The sequence below is a fragment of the Cyprinodon tularosa genome, unplaced genomic scaffold (genome assembly GCF_016077235.1).
Source record: "Cyprinodon tularosa strain WSP-4 unplaced genomic scaffold, ASM1607723v1 ctg26, whole genome shotgun sequence".
NCBI classification, from domain to species: domain Eukaryota; kingdom Metazoa; phylum Chordata; class Actinopteri; order Cyprinodontiformes; family Cyprinodontidae; genus Cyprinodon; species Cyprinodon tularosa.
Genome location: NW_024038961.1, coordinates 1,920,800 through 1,943,998, shown reverse-complemented (window position 1 = coordinate 1,943,998; position 23,199 = coordinate 1,920,800). Strand labels below are relative to the sequence as shown.

The window sequence follows — 23,199 nt, the reverse complement described above, 5'->3', positions numbered from 1 at the left end:
AAGCAGAACAGTGAATTTTCATCACCTTCAACTGACTTGAAAAAATAGAAACTAAAATCCTGCATCGTTTGTTAATTTTTGGCCATATTTCTTTAAGCCATTTCATTGTACTAAATTTGAAAATATTTAATTGGCGTAGTCTTATTTCACGTTTAACAGCTCAGATTATCAGGTCAATATTGCATTCCAGTTAGCAGAGAATGGGTCAGCCCTCCTGTTGGAGCTGCTTCAAACACCTGCACTGTCTGAACGAAAACCTGGATTTTTTTTTCTTTACTTAAAGGTTTTAAAACATTTTCTTTTTGCAAAAACACAAACAGCCAGGGTGATAAAGCTGAAAGAAAGCAACCCACCATAAATTCAATGTTTTGAATTTGCAGTAAGAAATATAAAAACAAATCATTTTTGTAATAGTAGGTATAATTTTAACTTTTCTGTTTTAAGAGATGCTATCACATCATATAGCCCATTTCTAATTTACATTTTATTACCACATACTTTCAAAATGTTTCATACTCAATACCTTTGAGATGCAACACATGGACCACGTCATGCTTTCTTCATCTCCAAACTAGGGCTGCAACAACGAATCAATAAAATCGATAAAAATCGACTTTTAAAAGCGTTGGCAATGAATTTAATCATCGATTAGTTGTGTCGCGCGATTAATGCGTCATCCGCCGCCGCCGTCATCCCGTGGAAGAAAAAAAATATGGCGGAGCGAGTCAGCGCCGCAGTTGCAGTGTTGCCAACTCAGCGACTTTTCAGACCCCTCCAGCGACTATTTTTTTAAAAAGCGACTAGCGACAAATCTGGCGACTTTTTACGGTGTCACTGGCGGCTTTTGGAGACTCTTACGTGAAAGCATGTATCGTTCCTACTCTTGTCCTCCAGCGGCAGCTGCTGCCGTGGGGCGCCTCCCCCATCCCAACGCCTTTCTCCCTCTCCCACAGAATCCCTCTCAGCGCTCCAGTCCGAGCCGCAGGATTTTAGTGAGGAGTTTACCCTCAGCGTCCAGACTGCAAATGAAGCGCGCATGCCCCGGGATTGACGGCGCAAATTGATCACAATAATTAAAATAGCCTGCGCTTTGTAAAGTGAAAAAAGTCGTAACATGCAACTTTTGTAAAAACAAATGAACATGGCACGGAAGCACCACTGTTATGACGCAGCACCTGAAAAGAAAACACGTTGGAGCCTTCAATGGCAGTGAAGAGAGCTGATCAGCAGGATGAGTAACCATGTTTGTTTCATTTTAAAGTGGGGAAACGTAAGTTAGTTTCTCAGGTAGCTCATCTGATGCTTTCCTTACCATGTTAGTAGGTTACAGACAGTGATAAGGTTGGCTACTTATTTTACTTTTAATTTCATTTGAATTAGCTTAAGCAGCGTTTATATTTTCTTTATAAATAAATAAATTTGCAAATTATGAGGGCAAGGCTTTTAAAGTTTAAATCTTCTCGCAAAGATAAAGTAAAGAAGATCCTGCAATTTATGGAAGTAAAGCAGAATAAAATCCAGCAAGATCAGTAATATGTCAATTAATTATATGCCACATTCCCATGTAAATATCTGTCTTTGGAGGATGTGTTTTTTTACCACCCCTAGTTCTCTCATTTTTATTCCAAATACAATTTATAATTTGAATCACAGGGCTATTTTTATCTCTATGGTTCAGTATTTTCTCAAGTAGCAACTTTAACTGCTATACTTTCCTGTCTTAAAAGGCAGAACTCTTCAAGTCTAAAAAAAACTCATTTGATGAAATGGGGGGGCCTATTGTTTGAACCCCTTAGGGGCTTTAAAAAACAAAAATGCCTGTCTCTTTTTGCGCTTTATGAAACAAAGTAGCCTATATTTTGTGGATGTACAGCTACATTTCTCATGTAAGTTTGCGTAGTTTTAACACAAACATTTATTTTTCATATAGCACCAGTACAGTTAATGAGCAACCTGTACTTGTGTGCTTGTTTGTTCTGTCTAAAATGTTTATTTTGGAATAAAGAGGTTAATATAAAAAAAATATTTTGTGTCCGATTCATCGATTAATCGAAAAAATAATCGTCCGATTCATCGATTTTCAAAATAATCGTTAGTTGCAGCCCTACTCCAAACAGTAAACAAATTTTATTCATTAACCGTGTAACCCAAGGCGGATAGAAAATGATATGACTTATGACAACCTCATAAGGTACAGATGAATGAATACAATGAAAGTGAAATAAAACAAATATAGATCTATAGCTCTCTCTGTCTATCTAATAAACTGAAATAATATAGGGCGAGAGAGACGTGTGTGTGGTCTTAGTTAGACATGCTTTGGTCAATGAACATTAATCTCATCTCCAGACAAAGAGAATTAGTTTGAACCACTAGTACTTATATGTATTCAACATACTTCCTATTCCAATAATGCTTGGTTCTGTTACTGAAGCCATGTGCTGTATATCCACACATCAAACCCATTCACACACTGTTCACATAAAATATCATCAATCTTTATATTTGCTTTAAAGTGTGAGTACTTAATTTACTGTTAAAAGATTCCAAAGTGCTGATATTTAAACTCACTTTTATGACTGAGGTACTCTGACCAGCGCTGGGTCCATGGATTTTTCGACTGTTACCTAGGAGCTGTAGTAGATATCATGGAGTCTCTGCAGGCTTCCTCTCAATCATTTTTTACTTCCTTCAAACTGATCCAGTTCTGTCATTAGAAGTCTTCTTCATATTGGAAATCTGCATTATTGCTTTCAGGAATGGCATACACAGATTTAGATTTCTTCTTTCTGCGTTCTGCTCGCTGCTGCTGAGGGTTTTCCTGGCCAGACAAGGACAGATAGGAAGCGATGCTGTTCCTCACACCGTAGCTCACCATGTTGTCACTCTGGCTATCTGTGCTCACCAGTTGGTTCCTGTTTATCCAAGAGATAAAAAACCCATTATTATTATCATTATTATTTTTAATCTGTTTTTAATCTTTGTTGACCATTGTAATTGGATTTTTGTGCTTTTTTTAAAGGTTTGGTGTCTTTTTTCTTTTTTGAGCTATATTTAAATTTCAATTTATGTATTATTTAATACACACTTCCTTTTTTTGTTTTGCATATATGTTTATTTCTGTAAGGTTGAATTTTTTGCATTCTATATTTGCATTTTGTGGTTATTTATGCTAGTCTGACTTCAGTTTCACAAACTGTTCTTCACTTTGCATCTAAAGTCCTTCCTATTGCGGGAAATAATTTGTTAGAAGATTGTTGTTTTTTTAAAGGTTATTTAACAGAGGTTTGGTTTTGGCATTTCTTTATGTACCTCATCTAATTTACACATCACAAACTTTCATTTTCATTTGCTCATCCTCTCATGAATGAGTTAGCTTAGTGTGATTTTGATGTCTCTTCTTTACCTCTCTACTTTTGTCCAATCAAAGTTGTGTCGCATGACCACCGTTGGCGGTCCAGGGTTCATGTCCAAGGTTTCGGTTTTTCCAGACAGACAAGGGGTGGTTAGCGTGCAGCATAGCCCATCTGAAGAATCTAAAGAGGAAGGGAGAGTGGAAATTAAATGCTGCATTTTAAAAACAAACTAATTTTAGTTTTTAAGATTTGCATTATGCTTTTATGCCCTTCATTGCTCAAGCAAAAACCACTTAAACCAAACTGAGAGAATGGAGATTCCTGCCACCTATGAGATAGCTCTGCATCAGCTATCAGCGTTTCATTAAGCAGGTTGTGCATGGCTTGTTATTATCTATCACCGATTCATTATCTAATTTCCGGTTTGTTCCAAAAATGTTTCAGGAAGTATATATATTGTTCTAAATGATAAGATATGTTTCTATTTATAGAAGATACATATTATTTTCAGTAACTCTATTTAAATACATGAGTTTCTACATCATCTACTCACCAGAATAATGGCTGATCATGTCTTCAAGGCATTGAAAAGTGAGCTTCGGGGATATGTAGTACCAGCTGTTGTCCAGTCTGAAGATCCGATAGTGCTTCACTGCCCTGTGCTTCACTGAGAGCGAATACAGACCTGAGGACATTGTGCAATATTACTTTGGAGATAATCATAAATATGGAAAATATAAAAATGTTTAAACAGCAAGATATGAACTTGTATGTTAATGTAAATTATTTAACAATTCACCTGTTCAAATCACCTGTTTGACTGCTCAGTAAGGACATAAAGGAATAGTTCAAGAAGGGATGTTCTATTTCGAGATTGTGAGCCGTTGATTTTAGAGATCAACCAATGAAGGTTTTTATGCTGATACTAATTAATAATACTAATCAATCTAACTGATCCCCGAATATGTGCTGCTGATATTTTTGGGCTGTTTTTTCAGTCTGATTCTACTCTCTGTTCCTCCATTTACATGATAAAAAAGGCATAACGATAACAAATGTTACACAAGTGTAAATCTGAACAAAATAAAACGTTTATTAAAAAACTTTACAAAACATTAACAATAAATAATAAATGGAGGGCGCAGCGAACGCATTTGCCTCACACAATCTGAAGGCATGGCTGCTGAATGCACTTTTCAATCAACCAATAAATGCACGTATTGACCCAAAAATCAGTCAACCGATGTATGGTTGTAGCTCTAGCTACTATTTTATCATCAGTTAATAACTCTTAAGGTGTCTTCATTTAAATCATGATATTTTTTGGTTTTGATTTCAGCCTCCAGAACCAAGATTAATTAGTCCAGAAGGCTGAATCAAGCCCAAAGCATACCCCAACAATTCTTACACAGCTCAAATATCTAAAAAAAAGTGGTACAAAATGAATACTGGGAAAATCTTAAATAAAAGCCGGTGATCATTTGCATGTTCACCAGAAGTAGGCGACGGTCTGCCACCAGTCTTCATGTGTGAAATGTTATAAAAACAGAACGCTTCTAGTGTTGGTAGTCTGGGAAATGACCAAACAGAAAATGTAAAGATTGCCATTCACATAATCGCATATTATCTTGTTCTCTATGATTTTTTTCAGATTGAAGTCATTATAAGTAGAAATATACGCAGAAGTCTACTTTCATCACTTAAAAGTTCGTTCTTATACTCGCCCTTTTGAATTAACTGGTCAGGATCCATACTGAATAAAGACATCAACAGGAAATATACAAACTGCTTATAATCTTTAATCAAAAACTCAGTTAAAAAATAAACTATTTGTTTAATTCCCCTTTTATTTATTAAATGTAACACACGTCTGTACTCAACATAAAAATGATGATTTGTTAGAGGGATTTTTTTCACCTTTAAAACATCTATGCCCATGCTAAATAATGGAATGCTATTACAGTTATCTTTTTATCCATATATCTAAATAATACATTTGAATCTCACTGTAGTTGCTTGACTCATTTTGAGGATTAATCAGAAAATGACCGCACACTTTGTGTGCAACTCTTAGATGAGAAAAATCTTGCCAATTACAAATAAAAAAAACAGAACACTTTTCTTCAATTTGAAATGATTTGTTAATTTTTTTTAATGTTTACAATTTTACTGCAATAAAATAACTTTATCTTGGCAAACATTCTTCATTATTCAAATATATTTTATGATTTTATTTCCCTCTTTCATTTTACTTATTAGATACATTTTTACAGATTTTATATAAATTGACATGCATGCTTTTTGGTTTGTAGGTGTGCGTGTAACATATGTATATGAAAAGGTGGGGGACATGTCCAAGCTGGCTGATATGCAACAGATTTGTGTTTAAGGATATATATTTATAATTCCTAATTCAGACCCTTATCCTTACCCTATACAGCCATAATCATTACATTTATAACCCTGAACTTAAGCTTAACTGAATTCAATTCACACCTTAGGCCTTAACCTAAAACCTAACCAAAGAACAGCTCCACTCTTCATAAGGAACAGTTGTTGGTCCCCACTTGTACTTATAAATCCCCCACAAATAACTATATCCCAGAGAAATTGTCCCCACAAGGTCACAAATACATGACCAAACATACACACAAAACCTACACTAGGCGCCTGCTGCAGTAGGCCACCGCCTCCCTAATGAATGGACATACAGATAAGCAGCAGGTACTGAAGTCACTCTAACCCTAGGAGGTGAGCGTGTGTTGGGTACATAGCTCTGCATGCTCCTACCTCTCTCCGTGGTGCTTTCCCGCACCAGAAATGAGCCCACTCTGTTCCCAGGTAAAAGAAGCAGCTCTTCAGCTTTCTGCCTCCCCACCCCCTCAAACAGCCACCTGGCAACAAGACAAACATGATATATATGGAGGAAGTTTCATGATAAAATAGGAAGAGCTAGTATTTATTCTGCTGTTGGCTGTGTCTCCCATGTTGAGAAGGAACATCTAGTTCTACTCACCCGTGATAAACCCTCACCACATGGCTGTTGGGTATATAGTTTTCCTTCCCTGTCTCAACAGAGCGAACTTTCCACCAATAAGCTTCCCTGTCCACAGTGAAAAGAAAAAGAGGAATTAACAGCTGCCCTTTCTGGTGAGCACTTCTCTAGAATGAGATGTTACACCATAAAGTGGTTCTTTTTTTGCATTTGTTTCCCCATAACTTTGTTAATGTTTTGATGACTTGAAATAAATGAAACAGAAATCATACTGTGCAATGACTCTTAGCTTCTCCCCCATTCTGTAGATGGGCTCGCTTATTTCCAACGAGGGGTAGTCGTCGATTACCACTACTATGTCATCATCGGAACCTGGCAGAATGGGAGCATATTTACAGCAGTTAACATACAGATTGCTGTATTTAAACAGGCCTTATAGGAAAAGTCTTTAAATTACCTCTTACCAATTACCATTTTTATGAAAATGTTATGAAAATGTGTTTTTATCTTGTTCAGAGCTAGCTAACTAATCAATAAGGTGGTGCAAAATGTTTTTTAGCAGTGGCTGGTGGCATTTTTTGCTAAATTAAAGAAAAGAGAGATGTTATTTATATTTCTTATTTAAATACATAAACTTATGTACTACTACTTTTAACTTATAAAAATAGTTAAGAACAGATTAACATAAGGAAAAATGTCAAATGTGTATACAGGCTAAATGGGAGGAATATATTTTTGTTGCATCTTTGCATTGATCGTATGTTTAATTATTTCAAACATAAAAAAATTTACTTTATTTTTTAGTAAATAGCATGTACTTTAGTTTCATACAGATGACGATTCTATATATAGAAAGTCAGCTCGAGTTTTGTTTTCACAATTTAGTTTCTGATAAAACAATCCAATTTCTATAATGCACAGACAAGGATTTTGTTTCATTCCATTTTAATTCCGTGCAAACATGCCTCTTTTTGTTCTTTTAAATAAAGTGACCTCAACCCTACGGTGTTTTGAAGTATTTAGCATTAAGCCTACCCTTTAGAGCACTGTCCTGGTTTTCAGTGTTCACTTTGCTGCTGGCAGTTCCGCCTCGCATCATGTTCCCCATCCTCCAGGGGACCAGCATCCAACCTGAGGTGGACAGACAAACATGTAACAATTTTCCTTTTTCCAGCTGCTTAAAGTCTCTCTGTTGTTTTGCTTGCTGTATTCTGCATGTAACTGTGAGTTGACCATAATGCTATCGCATCCGAAACGCTCGGTTTAGAATGGGGAAGCTGAGGCTAGATGGTATCGGGTAGAATTTTCCATTGAAGCATCCAGTATGGTGTAGAGTAAACTGATAGCGGTTGCATGAAGTAACATTTTACAAAACGCAACCTTTCAAACTCAAATTCAACTTGTATCTATTTCACATAATGATTAAATTACATTACATTTGTAGGCCTACATAGTTTTCCTTTATCTTGCACAAAAAAAGTAACTGCTCTGACTATTACAAAACTAAGAGAAAGATCTGAAAAGTAAAATCCTTACCCATAGAATTAGCAGTTCATTACAGGTGTTTCAAATGTGCCAATAAGGGTTATTGTCCAAACAGGGTCAGGGTGGCAGCAGGGTTGTTTCATGTTAGCGAGACTTTACCAGAAAAACATGTAGAGTGCGGTGACAGCTCTGCATCACACTGCAAACGTACTTCCTGTACTGAAATGAGGAAGAGAGAAGGCAAACGTGTTTTTTAAAACCAGAAAACACGCAAGTGTAGCGTTAACACCCAATGGCTGAGTAAAAAAACAAAAAACAAAAAAACTTCCTGGTTTTAGCATGTTCCAATTATTCCCTTTAGATTACAATTAATGGATTTTTATCTGATTGCAAATATAAACAGGCCTGTTTTCTTATATTGAATCAAAATATATCAATACATTGATGTTCAAAGTGAGTTTATATAGTTGAAGTATAAAGAGACTTACTGTAATTGGGACATTCTTATCAAGCTGAACACAAGAGACCTCTTGCATATTAGTTTAATTTGGTATAATTCAAGAAGTATTGAAAAGAAGACAAATAAATTCAAACAACATGCTGTAATTGTCATTTTTTGCAACAGATTTGAAAATTGTGCAGCACTATCTATTGCAGCAAGTCATGGGGCTGTAGAATTATCCAATTTCTCATTGAAATAAATCAAAGTAAACTTATATCTCAAACACAGACTTACACTAGTTGGCCTCTTTACTTATGCTAATCTTAATGGTATTGATTTGGGTACCCTCTGCCCTCAAAACTGCTTCTATTTTTTTTTTCTTCTGAATTTAACAAAATATTGCAAGCATTACAGAGAAATCTTGATGCACAATGACATCATATTGTCATGCAGCCGCAGGTCCACATTGTAAATTTAGCTTCCATCACAAGATCGAGACTGAGTGGATGATGTCCCAGTGACTTTGGAACACACTATGTGAGTAAAGGAGAATGTTTTGATATTAGTGACTTGCTGCACTATCCTGCTGGAATTAAGCACAAACAGATGGATAATAGCAACTTAATGAAAGTATGATAAAAAAGGGTCAACATATACCTATCAATGTTAAGAACAGTTTTCAAAGATGGAACAGCTTCTGATGTCCCCTCCTACCTACTGCCTCACAGTTCTTGATGAAAGTCAGTTTGTCATCAATTGTAGTGCCAATATATTTGGCGCTGTCCTCTCTTTCAACGCATTGGAACTGTGTGATCATAAGTGAATGAGTTCTATAATCAGTAACCATGTACGTTGCTGTGGATGTGTTTAGCACCAAAGAAGGAGGCATTATATCACCCAATAAAATAGTGGATTAATTATTGATAATAACTGATAATGGCATTGTCCGCAAATTTTAAAATGTTCTCGTTTTCATGGGCACTCCTGCACATGTCTGTACAAAGGATAAAAATTTAAGCGGGTGGAGGGAGACACATCCCTATCTTAATATATATAGATGGATACATTTGCAGCTTTGAGACTAGACATTTTATTCTATGCATACAAACACTTGAATAAATTTACCTAAGGTGAGGGTAGGGGAGAACAAACAAACTCCAAACAGAAAGACCCTGGGCCAGGAATTGAACCTGCAACCTTTTTGCTTCAAAGCAACAGTGCAAGCCACTGCACCACCTTGCACCCCATAAAACATCTCCTCTTCAATAATCACCTTTAATTTTGTTCTTTTGGTCTACCGATTTTTTTTCTTTTTTTGCAAAGCTAAAGAATCAGAAATCTCTCATCCTTTCTTATCTAAAAGACTCTTATCACATGTTTCTATTTATATAAGCAACCAGAACCAGTACACAGACATTATGGAAACTTGTTTATGCAGCAGTGAGATTGTGTGAGAGGGTGTGTTAAGCACATATTAGTATAAGTTTAGTGTCAGAGAAAACACGTTTGACTTCATTTCCTGTTTTAAACTGATTGCAACAGGAGTATCCAAAACAACTTTAATAATAACCAACCAGAATGTAGAATATATATATATATATATGTAATTGCTCAAGTAAAGAAAAAAATCCAAATTCCATTCTCTCTTTAAATAACATCTGGAGTGTCTCAGAGGAGTATTCACATATTTGAATTTCTTAATGATACACCATGAATGATAATGTACTTTACTAGGTTCTTGTCTGATAATTCAACACAAAGTGGAGCTTAAGATTGAAAAAGGAAAGTGTACAATCAAAAACCTAATGAATTCAGCTTGCCTGGGTCAATTATTTGTACTACCACTATAATTCAAGCTGCTCATCTTATGTACGGTATTCACTCTAATAAGACCTTCCTCATTCTTGTACACATTGCCACATCTCCTTCATGACCGGGGTTGAGACATTCATGCATTCTTACAAACAAGAACAACATGCTTGACAGAGTTGTGCATATAAAATAATCTATAAGCTAAACAAGTTCATATGTTATGCTACAGAAAACAGACACTGTGGTTTTGGTGCTGGTGGCCAGTATTTAACTGCCAGCACTGACTATGTGGCTGCCAGGAAGGAAGTTGTCTCTAGGTTTGGATTTAAATAAGTTCAGAGTCATCATTTGTGTCTGTGGTATTTTGTAGGTTTCCTGCGGTGAGTTTAAAAAGAATACATGCAACCCCTATAGCATACACTTCACTAACCTGTACCGTATCAAACATTCTTAAATGTTTGTCTTCTTTGAATAACAAAAGGTAACATGATAAGAATAAAGAAGCAACATCAGAGAAACAAAAAGATAGAATTCATATGATTAATTCTCTTTTATTCAGCATAGTAGAACACAGTCAGTTTATTTATGTGGTTGCTGAGTTCCTATTTGACCTGAATAACTTCATACTAATTTTTGTGAAAATGTTCTTAATATTTAATGTTGACAAAAATTCAAGTCTTGGCCACCTCTGCAGATCACTGGACCGAGGTGTTCCAAAGTTTTTCACCACGTGTGCAAACATTCAAACATTTAGGCATACAGACTGCTTCTACAAACATTCTTCAAAGAATGGATTGCTCCCAGGAGCTCAGTGAACTCAAGAGCAGTTCCAGGATATGAAGCCAACTGTGCAGTAAGTGAAAACTCTTCTCTACTTAATATTCAACCACCAACTTCCATACCTATTACAAAATAGAAGAAATTGGACACAACAGCAAATCTGCAACAGTCTTTGGATGGGCTTAGGGTGCATAGGCTACCTGCATGACGTTCTATAAGGGAAATCACCATAATCAAACATTTGAATGACGCTAACTGAACAGGTGTTTATTAGATGTTTATTAGATTTTATTTTAAAACAAAAGCTAATCTTAGATTTCATGCTGAACTAGCTTTGTTAGGGCTGTTTGAAAAGGGTTTTTGTCTAGCCTGAGTTCCCATTATGTTCTCAGTGACCTGTCCAACCAAGGATGGAATACATAATTTGTACAAGGCCTGCTGATGTCAGCTGAAGCCTAGCAGATGATAAGCTACGGTAATATACCGGGAGAGGACAATGCAAAAACCACTAAAATTGATAAGTGAATCCATTTTTATTCATCGATCCCAGTGGACAGGTTTTTATCCACAGGGAGGCTTTGTAAGTCTGGTGATTTCATACTGTAAATACTTTCTATAAGGTAAATAGATAACCAGGACATGAAACACCAATACTGTCAAGGAAATAAGTGCCTTTTACTGTCCAATGTCTTGACTGAAGTACGTAAAGAAGCAGTACAATACAAGTTAACATTAAAGCCTGATGTAATATTATTATGTATTGTTGAAATTATTTCGAAAATTCTAAACATAATGCATTACCAATTAGCAGATACCTTTAAGTCTGTTTTAGGTCCATTTAAACTGCAATAAAGTTGAACATGTAAAGCTGATACTATTTGGATTTATAGAGTAAAATTGCCTTAATTTATTGCAATTGTAAGAAACATGGCTTACAGATGAGTAAATCCAAAATTCAGCATCTGGAAAAATTTAAATAAGGTGAAAAACTTAAGTATTGGGAAGCCTTGGTGTGATACACTAATCAGGTAATTGAAAACTTAATCAAAACACTTGTAAATATTTTCCAATGTATTGATTTGCCTTTTCTTGTGGATCCCTAGGGAAGAAAATTAACGAGGAGGAATTCTAAATGGATAGACATGCAGAAGACAGTCACTGACTCAACAAACAGGGTAAGCTACACAACTTATTGCTTAAGAAGCTGGTTGTTTACAGTGTTCTTTATCCAAGCCTAATAAAAAAAAGAAAAAGAAAAACAGAAGAAGGATTTTCAAGTAAAATAGCTTAATAAGAAGCTGACTGAGACTGGATGAAGTGCAGAAAAAACAGCTCTGTCCGAATCCCTCTCACTACTGCTGTGCCATGTTTATTTAATATAAGCAATGTTGTTTCGGCTTGTTATGCTGCCTTCATGTGGTATGGTAAAGATGATCCTAACTAGTGGAAATAAAAGTGGAAATAACCAGCAAATTGTGTTCAAGCTCTTTTGTTGTGGTAGAGAAGAGAAACATGTTGGATCTAAAGATTGTCCTGATCTGCTACTTTGGCAAGACAGTTGGACTTCCTAATTCATCTGCTACAGGAAGAGGAGGATGGGTCAACTGCATCAAATGACTGCTAGCGAGCATCTGCTAAAATCAAACAATAATGTTTGATTTTGAAACATATATATTTTTTAAATATATATTTTACAGCATTGAGTAAGCTACAAATGCCACAGTAGAAAAAGCTTATCAATGGAGTATTCACCATACAGAATAGTTCCTCTGCTTTCTGCATAGATGAAACGTCAAAGTTTACCTAATCTCAGTGGCTCAGGTATCATAGAATTTTCCCAGCTCTCCAGTGGAAATTAACGACATGAGTGGGTGTTCTTGTGCAGTTTTCATGTTGGCTTTTGGTATTTAGCATAATTGCGATAACATATGCATTAGATCAGCGGTAACACATAAATTACTGTACTGGATCGACCTGGGTCTGATGTTCTGTAATGCTGATTAGAACTGAACCATCTCAAGGCAATTTTTAAGCCTCCTTTGACCCGGGTCAATGCAGGTCAGTGAGCCGTTTGCACTGAAAGCCAATTGTTCCCGGGTTTTTCTGCCAATGAGAAAGGGGTTTTGGATTTCCCTGAGACAGACTGGCACTCCACCGTGACCCTGACAGATAAGCAGAAGATGGATGGATGGATGGATGGATGGATGGATGGATGGATGGATGGATGGATGGATGGATGGATGGATGGATGGATGGATGGATGGATGGATGGATGGATGGATGGATGGATGGAGATTGCAAATTTAATGTATTTTCAAATACAGTTATATAAAAAATATATAATTATTCATATTCTCAATTGAATAACAAAAAAACTAATATTTAACTAAAAGAATATAAGCTCACCATGTTTGGTATTAGGAGAATGGAGCCTTTGGTTCTGATTTTAATCCATCATTCCTTTCCCCAAAAGGCCTAGGACCAAAACCCTAAATGACTACACCCCCGTCACCCTGAGCTCCATGGTAATAAAGTGATTGCTGACATATGGCAACTGTATTTCATCACAATTCTGTCCGATCTGAACAACTTTTATGAACCTTTGAACATAATTTAACATAGTTCTCCTTCCCTTGGACAAGGTTTCACTTTAGCAGACCATTATCAGATAAAGCAGTAAAACCTTTTTAAGGATCTGCTCCCTCTGTGGCAAAGAGGAATACAGGAGAGGTCAACCAGCCAATTTATTTCCCCTTCGCAAACTGATTATTTTGTTCTTCTCTGCTTTAGACAACATAGCCCCTTTAAAAAGAATATAATTTTATTAATAGGAGACTGGCTCCCTAGTTTAATTTATAGCTATGTACTTTGAAGCATAATGCTAGGAAAGTGGAGAGAATATGGTGCTCTACATAACTAAAGGAATCAGCTTCTTTCCATCTATTAGCCTCACCAACAAAGCCGCGGTCCCCTATTGACAATTTTCCCATTGAAGGGAAGAAAACAAAAGATAATAAACAACTCAGCACATCTATATACGTATGATATCTTATTGTACATATACAAAATATATAGTATACAAATGATTTGCTCATTCTAAATGTTTTTATTAGTGTATTTTTGTTACCTGTAAGTTTGCCTGTCTCTGTGCAACACCTCATCGCCAAAACAAAAATACATTTCAGATTCTAATAACAGCCCATAGAATAGTTAATAGAAATAGCAGTCCCCCATTGATATAAATCATATCCACGTTTCTGAGCAAATCTTCATCAACAGGATTAGATAAAAACCTATTTTTACTGACTGACTTGTGTTTTTATGATGAAAAAAACTGTACAAACACATTTAATTTTGGATGGGTGCACCAATGTAATCAGTTAAAATAATGCATGAGGAGCTTCTGCATTTTGGTTGGTATTATGTTACAAAAATTATTATGCTCTATTGTGAAACTCTCATTGAACTCTTCCAAGCAGGTGTTTGGAGGAGTTTCACTCACTGTAAAGGTAATATTATGCTGACAGATTCATTGGAAAAGAGCTTAAAAAAGATTGATGTCCCTAAGATGGCATAAAACACATGTCAACTGAGACACGAGCCTTTGGTCTGAAAATGATAAACAATTTGCTAGTATTTTCCATGTGTGACTTAGTTGTAAGGTGTTTTCTTGTAAAAGACAGGAAGTGTGATCTGACTGTGATGGACAATAGCTGCTTGCAAAGTCTGGATGTGCTTTAACATTTTGCAAAATACTTCCAACACCCTCTGTCTAAAATTACTAAATTACTAACTGCAAAGAATGCTCATCATCATTTCCCCTTCGATAAAAATAAAGACATCTTCTTGGCTTTGACCTCTGTTAGGACTCAAACGCAGAAGTGAGAGTTGTTGTTAGACTGCAGCTCTGAACCGTTTATGCCTTTCGCAAAAAAACAATGGACAAGGCATATGGAGTTTAACTTTATGTGGTTGCTCTCTCACAGTAATGAGCAGTATCTGAATTCAGAGGCGAAGTTGAGCCCACAGGACTCCAAAGCACATGACAGACTTGGAGGAATGCTTCTGCAATAAATGTATTTGTGCCATTTCTGTCCTGAGACTTAACATGTTTGTAGCCAAAGGTACAAGTAGCTCCTCTCTAAGCCTGCATTATAGACTGTTCACTGTCTGGGGGTAATTTAGACATCTGGAACATCTTATTCCACAAAATTATTTGTGAAAGTAATCAACTCTCCTTGCTTGACATCCATTGATGCATACACAGACTTTAAACAAGTTTGTTATTTCTACTTGCTTGCTTAAGCATTTAAATAAATTATAATCACAGCATATGTTACTCCAGTTCCAAGATAGAATTATTATGCTAAAATAATTGGATGAATTTGAGTAAAAAAAAAATCTGTGCCTGCAAAAAACTGCATAATTATCATAGAGTCTATTCTGAGAAGAATAACACGGCAGTCAAGTTGTTCTTTTCTTCCAAGTTTCCCTCAGAAAGCTTGAGAAGCAATGGATAAACAACAACAATTCCCAGACTAGAACATTAGGACACTGTAAATAGTACGAGACCTAATACGTTTTGGAAAGAATTACTCATACAAATGACTTCACTCTCTCTGTTGTGAATTGTGGGCACAGTTATAGATATTTGATTTTATACCTTTAAGTGCCGGTCATTGGGGAAATGGTTTTAGAACACCCTGGAAAAATATTTAGAGATAAGTTCAATGACTGTCATGACTAACTGGTAGCTTTATGTTTTCACTTCTAATATTAAGATAAAAACAAGGAAGAATAATGCTATTTATGTAATAAAGAGTCATATAAGAACAGATTCAAATAAGTGTTTTTCATTAAATTTATGCTATTTAATTAAGCTAAAATAGATCCAATTGAACTAAGTTAAAAAGAATGGAAACTTGCATAGGGATAAGGATTTGTAAGTAAGTTCAACTGGTTGTATTATTGTGTGTGCATGGTTGGCTGTGTTTGTTGACATGTAATGGACTGACATCCTCTCTAAACCACCATTGGAGATAGGCACCAGGTATCCTCCACCAGCAACCTATTCATAAAAATGAATAGATAGATTACTGGATTGAAAGTTTATTTTAGAACAGTATTAGTATATGAAGTTTCACGGTTAAATATTGGATCAAACTTTAGTCAGGAACTTGATAATGAAACAGAAATGTTACAGAAGTTACACAAAAGGGGACAGGATAAAGCACAAGCTGAGTAACAGGCAGTGTAACACAGTAATGGAGAGATCCAGCAATGAACAAAGAAAAGCAGAGAGTTTACATTTGAAGGGAGGGTTGTAAAATGGCACAGGATGCAAGCCAGGTGTAGAGCAGCTAATCAAAGGAGAAGATTATTCAGAATTAATGGAGAAAAGGAAACAACCCGTATGGCAACACCTTAAAGACAATATTGGACACAGATAGACCAACGGGGTGAGTGGAAACCTTTTAAAACACAGTGAACAACAAGTAAAAGATCAAAACACAGATATACACACAAAAAACTAAATCTGAACAACTATGGATCATTCCAGGAGTACACAATGAACCATTACAGAACCTTTAGGTATAACTTCTGTTGATGTGAAAGGTAATATTTACCCTGCAGCACATCTATCTTCCACAAGAAGCTAGAAAAGTCAAAGTTTAAACCTCAAATAACACACAACCTAGAAATTCATTGTTCTGGTGTATTTATAGATATTTGACATTTTGGCACATTAATTTGGCTGCTGCTGTTGCAACACAGGTGTTTGTAAAAAAGTTTTTCCTGGCTTCACTTCACAGTATCCAACCACTATTCATTATATTTATGAATAGTTTACGTTGTTAATATGTATTTGGGAAAAATGTATTTTCCCTTTGCAGAGTTATTTGTTTTCTTTATTTCAGATAAATTAAAATACATTTACAGTTGTCACTGAAAAAGTGCCTCTGCAGTAAAATCCCTTGTAGAGTGGTCTAACAGTGAAAGTGCTCATGGAGTTAAGGGCGTTAGGTCAAGCACTATAATCAGTGTTCTACCTGTGTATTCTGACATCTCCACCCTCAACCTTCACTAACACATGCACACCTCAAGTATAATGCCTGCTTTCACATCCGGGGTTGTGTAACCATTGGTTGCACTGGCAGTCAGCCTAGTGGAGCCCATAATAAGAGTTTGCATCAGTGGTTTCTCTCACTCCCTTCAACAATCCAGCAGGGAGTTCACTAAATATTGCTGCATCATCATCGGTTACCCACTCATTACAGCACAGGGAGTTATTTTCTGTATGTATGGATTCCCTATGCACCTGTGAAAGACAGCCACCTGCAAACGTACAGGGAGACTACTGTTTTCGAGATGCTTAAATCTCAGAAATCTGATAAAGACGTTAATGATGTTGGAGGTTTTAGAGTTAGCCTCTTTGCAAGATGATAAAGTCACAAGGGTAATCTAAAGCTCAGTGGAACATAACAGGAGTTATCTTTATGGCATATAATGACATGAATACATATTTACATATGTTGTCCATGAACTTCATTTTCAAGTATTTCTGTTAGAATACACTAACATTATTTTTAAGTGATAATTATGGTAAAACTTAGAGTGACACACAAGTTACATTATGAAGCAAATGTATTATTACATGGGGTTGCTTCATGTCTCCATATTGTTTTTTTAAACAACAATCAGGAAGGGAGGTGGTAGAACAAACATTATGGTTATTGTGGCTCACCGAGTTTGTTAGCTTACCACTTCAAAATTTTCTGTTATGAATTCATACATGAGATAGAAAAGTTTGAGTTGGAGACTGTGAAAGACTGCACTTACTGATCACTGATACCTAAAGTTTTTATGAATCATAGAAGTCTCCTTAATGTCTATGGAATTTAAGACCAGAAGTTATTTATAGCATTTTCCAATGATATTCCATAAAAAGTCATGATTAATGTAAGATATTTTCTGATTATATTCTTAATCTGTGGTTCATTTAAAACATTGTGGCATGCTTTTGAATTTAACCTTCCCGTGAATACTCTGTAGAACCACCTTTTATTGCATTTGGAGCTGCAAGTCTCCAGACTTGTCAACTGAAGACTAAAATGCTTGCCTGTTTTTCTTTGTAAGGTTGCTTAAGAGCAGAAGCATTTTTTAAAGTCTTGCCACTAAAATTAAATACATCCTGGCTTCAAACAATAGTCTTCAAGATAGGATCAAAAATTCTCATGGACTTCATCTTTCAGGTATTATAATTCCTGTCATTTCCTACATTGCTGAGATTCCTTCCTGATGTTTACAAGTATGGAGTTCATCTTGTTATCAAAGATTGAGGTACTATGTCAGAGCAAAGCCTAGTGCTAAGGTCACAGATTTGCAGACCAGGGTCCGGATCTGGACCCACCTGCTGGCTAATCTGGACCCAACCTGATTTAAACATTTATAAATTACTGCATGTTGTCCAACAACAGTGTCTAACTTCACTCGTGCTGCTTCTCCAGTTAATATGGTAAAGCTTTCCAGAGCTTCGGGGACCAGGCTGCATGTGATCTAAATTAGCCAATGAGCTGTGTCAGTCTGGGTCAATACATGAGCCATTTTTAGACACAGCAGGCAAACCTTTGGCAAGCTGGGTAATGGGAAAGAAGGAGCATATGATGAGGAAAAGAAAGTAGAGAAAGTGTAGACTACTGGAAGAACTGTGGTGAACTGGTGAAAGAAAAGTGAAACAGCGTGCTTAAAGATGACCCCGCACAATTTGAGTATGTTTGGCTAAGCCTACTGCTGTGAAGCATGATTCTCCACCATGAACATATTCAAAAAGGAACACTGATCCAGGCTCAAACCTATGGAAGCGTAAAGCCCACTTCTCTCATTAAGCCATAAAAACGGAAAAAAAAACAAAAAACAAGAACAGTCAGTTCAGGTGTTTTATAAAATATGTGAATCAGGAAATTGTCTATATACCAAACGGAACCATTGTTGTTCTCTACTTCAAAAACCCTTTAGATTTTAAAAATGTAATATTTTATCTATTTTTTTATTTAAAAATTCAATATATAAATGATTTTATTTTCCTGTGTTAAAAGTTAAAAGTGATCTGTTTAAAGTAACAGATTATAATTAAAGATGTCTCCGGACCTTTACTGGTTGAGGATTTTCTTTATTCGGACCCCGCTGAATTTTAATTGGTTACCCCTGGCCCAGAGCCTTACTTCTGATTTATGGATTTAATGTAGACCCCTACACACTTTTATCATCCTTTGAGGCTACATTATTTCACTTCAGTGGAATATTCAGTGAATTATTCAATATCCAGATTAATTTGATAAAGCATTTTACCTATAGTTGAAGTCATAAGAGGCCAAGCTGAGAGAATGTGATAAAGTGCTCTTAAAAAACCTGATAAGAAGCTTAGTCTTGATATCATATACCAGCATATATCCTAAATCTAAAACTGTGACATTGACTTTTGTTTTTTTAACCTTACTAATTCAGTGTTAGCTCAGTCTTATTTTACACACACACCCCTAAAAGGCATGGATCCGGACACCCTCTACTGCACAATTCTCCAAGTATTTAGAATACATTGATTGCCTTCATCTTCTAAATATATTATTAGATCTTTAAATATTACTGTTTAATTAAAATACAGTGCATAAAGAGAGAAACAGAAGTGGAAGAAGAATGTTGAACCAATATATTGCCATATCACTCAAAGTTGTATGCTGCCACAGAGGTAGGCTTTGCAAGGAATGTGTAAAGGGATTTTTTTAAAGTTGAAGTCTAAGTCACATTTCATATATTTTTTTTTTCTTTCTTTGCTTCGGTTCAGTCAACTACAGAGTAAACATATGGAAAAAAAATATTTTGCATGAAACTGAACACAAACTAAAATAAAAAAAGATCAAAGAACTGTAACCTCTTATTCAACTTAAAAATTAGATAAAGCCTCTGCTGGTAAAAAAAAAATGGACAAAGCATATATATATATATATATATATATATATATATATATATATATATATATATATATATATATATATATATATATATATATATATATATATATATATACATATCTACATATCTACATATGGAAGATATCTGTCGTTTAATATATATGGTACTTGAAAATTCCCTTTTTGCCAAAATGTTCTGGTATTACATGTCATGAGGTCAAAGCCCTTTGGAGACAAGGGTCTGAGCATTTCTAAGACTAACATTCCTACAGTGGGATGGTCACATCTATGAAAAAAGTTTGTAGAGGTTAACAGATGGTCCATTTCCATGTCCTAAAACAGTTTGTGTTTTTAAACTCAAAAGTCAGTGTCCCCATAGAACTGAAAGAAAATCAAACCAATGTTTGTTTGAATTTCAGCCAAAGAAATACTGGACTGAAATGAATCTCCCTCACTGGGCTTGCTCATTGTTGACACAAGGGCAGACATGTTAAGACAACTTTTTTTAATTTGTGAAGGCGTGATCTTCCAGCATTCTACATCAATCACCTTCACTGCAACTGACATGTTAGAGAAGCTGCACAGAAAGACAATTATCCCCAACGTCTGTGCTGACATATGATGCAATGAGCTCTCTAGAAGAGCCATTACAGCTGCTGTCCACGTCGTGGCAAGAAAAGCATATCTTGACCTGCAGAAGAGTTTCCATTTAAAGACATTCAGCAACAATGGCTGCTGTTCATTAAAACTTTTCAGTCATCAGCCACACAGACATGACAAGAGCAAAAGCATGTCGGTGGGCAAAATGTAAACATGTGAAACATAATGACAGGAGTTTAAGGCTGGACCTCATTAAAATTATATTCAGTTTTCACTGTAAAGAAAACATTGGAACGCATATATTTAGTAATAAATAGATGTGTAATGGATAAAACCTCTACTTTTAAACAAAAATTGTATAAATCATTTAATTTTCAAGCAAATTGAAACTCAACCTGATGCATGTAAATATATATGTGAGTTAATACCAGCAATTAAATGTAATAAATTCCATTTTCACAAATAGCTAATGAAAAAAGGATATAAATGCGGAAATTAGCGTGAAAAGTTTATTGTACGGTATATAAACTTAACAAGGGCAATGTTTTAGTTTGATAAAAGTACCTTGTGAGCTGAAGAAAAGTTACAAGTAAGTCTAATGAAAGTTCAAGAAAAGTTCAAGATGACTATTATGAAAGTTTATGATCATTTCTGAATGATAGTACATGGTAGGAACCTTTAAAGTTTAAAGCTTGAAACCAAATTTTAAGTTCCAGAAAGGTGCCTGGTTATTTACATGACGGTATATAGTAGTTCCAATAAAGTACCTGGTCAGTTCCTGAAAATGCATATCTAGTGACCTCTAACTTTTGGGAAAGTAAGTTGATAGTTTGATGGGCTATTAAAAAACGAAACTGTTGCATGTTGGTTAGTTTAGTTTAGTAGCTTTTTGTTTCTCTATGCAGCACAAAGCTACTTTATCAGAAAAATGGACCCTAGATGGCAACAAAGTTTGTTGAGTTCATGATCCAGGCTTGTATCTGCTAAACCCAGCAGATGTTTTCTTGGGCTGAGAAGTCTCAGACCACATCTATATAAAGACGTTTAATTACTGGACCAGCTTGAGCAAAGTCAGCCATGCCCTTGCCTACACACACACACACACACACACACACACACACACACACACACACACACACACACACACACACACACACACACACACACACACACACACAGTTCTCTTTTCTTGATTTATGGGGTCATTGCATTGACTTTTATTCATTTTTTATGTGGCCTATTCCAGACCTGAAGCCTGACCATAACCTAAACTGGATACACACCTTAGTCCTAAACCTAACCCCAGCTCAAAGAAGAGAACTTTGCGACATGGGGACTAGTTGGATGTCCCCACATGTACCTGTAAGCCCTCACAATGTAGGATATTTTATTAAACACTGCCTCCACATTTTAGGTGAAACAACGCTACTCACACATACACCCACACAGATATATGTTATATATAATTTAGACACAACCAACATATCGCTCTTGGTTTCCTGGTCCCAGCTCCAAAGAACAGTACAAGACATTTATTAATTAACATATGCATGCATATATAAGAGGAGTCACAATCTTCAAAAAGTATAGAACACCAAAAAATCACAAGGGTACTTTCACTTTAAATTTCATATGTGGTAATGACTGCTTGCTTTGCATATTTCACAGCAGTTTAATTCTTCTTTTCAATCTTAAACTTGCCCAAATTGCAACACTTACTGTGCTTTAAAACATTACATACAACCCTCTAACTCATTTATGCTCTTTACAGCTGCTGACTTTAGAGTATTGTGATGGACCTCAATGAGATAGATCAAAACAAAGTACTGTATAATTATAACATGGAGCAAAAATGATTATTCTATCCACCCATCCATCAATTTTTTATACCTGCTACTTCTGTACCCTGTTGTGGTGTGGTTTATACCTATCTCCAGTGGTCTACAGGAATGAGATTAGGAATATCCTGGAGAGATCAATACCATACCATTCCAGGGAAGAGATTGATTTGTGTCTTACATAGTAAATCTTAAAAAGTGGGATGGGCTGAAAACCACCTTTTGCTGCATTAACAGCTGCAAGTCTTCTAGCATGATTTACCACTAGCTTTGGACATCTAAACAAACTACATTGAAACTAATTCTGATTGGAGAGCATGGGTAAATGCCAGCTCTCAAGTATTTTCTGAAATGCCTAATATAATTTAGATATTGATGTTAACGCGACCATTTTATATATGTGGACTTTGATCTTTTTTAGTCCTAGATCCCTAGAATGAAAGATAAAAAATTGAACAAGGACATTCATGCCGTCCCCAGGGGCAGTCTGGATTAGTACTTAAGTTTTTAAAAGCCGCCTGAGGTATGCTGTTACAGGTATAAACATCAGAAAGGGGTCTGAGGAGCTGACAACAAGGGTTTAACCTTTTAAACCCAGAAGTTTATAAAACCAATTTCAAGAAAAACTCCAGTTATCGGATTTTAATGCAAAAGTGGTCTGTATTTACGTAGTGCTTTTCCCAATGCAAAAAGCCTAAAGTGCTTTAAACTACATTGTTATGCACACATTCACATGCAGATGGTTGTAAGCAACATTGTAGCCTGTGCTGTCCTAGGGCCTACGGTACAATCGGCCCTCTGACACCACCAAACAAACCAGGTAAACCAACTGGCCCATGAACACAATGACCGACAAAGCAGGGGCTCAGTTACAGGATTTAGGCCTGTCCTCGTTAGTTACATATTGCAAATGTAATAATGC

At 35.9% G+C, this 23,199-nt stretch overlaps 1 protein-coding gene across 1 annotated transcript; it reads right to left on the bottom strand.

The window, feature by feature from the left end:
- Window positions 1-2,114: 2,114 nt before the first annotated feature.
- sla1a (Src like adaptor 1a) lies at window positions 2,115-8,072 on the bottom strand. Its single transcript, XM_038288648.1, has 8 exons — window positions 7,888-8,072; window positions 7,387-7,482; window positions 6,624-6,723; window positions 6,373-6,459; window positions 6,147-6,250; window positions 3,910-4,041; window positions 3,407-3,536; window positions 2,115-2,915 (listed from the first exon to the last, which is right to left on the bottom strand). Exons 1-8 carry the CDS (start codon window positions 7,889-7,891, stop codon window positions 2,714-2,716), a joined length of 855 nt encoding a protein of 284 aa, XP_038144576.1. The 5' UTR covers window positions 7,892-8,072; the 3' UTR covers window positions 2,115-2,713.
- Between the last annotated feature and the right edge of the window lie 15,127 nt (window positions 8,073-23,199).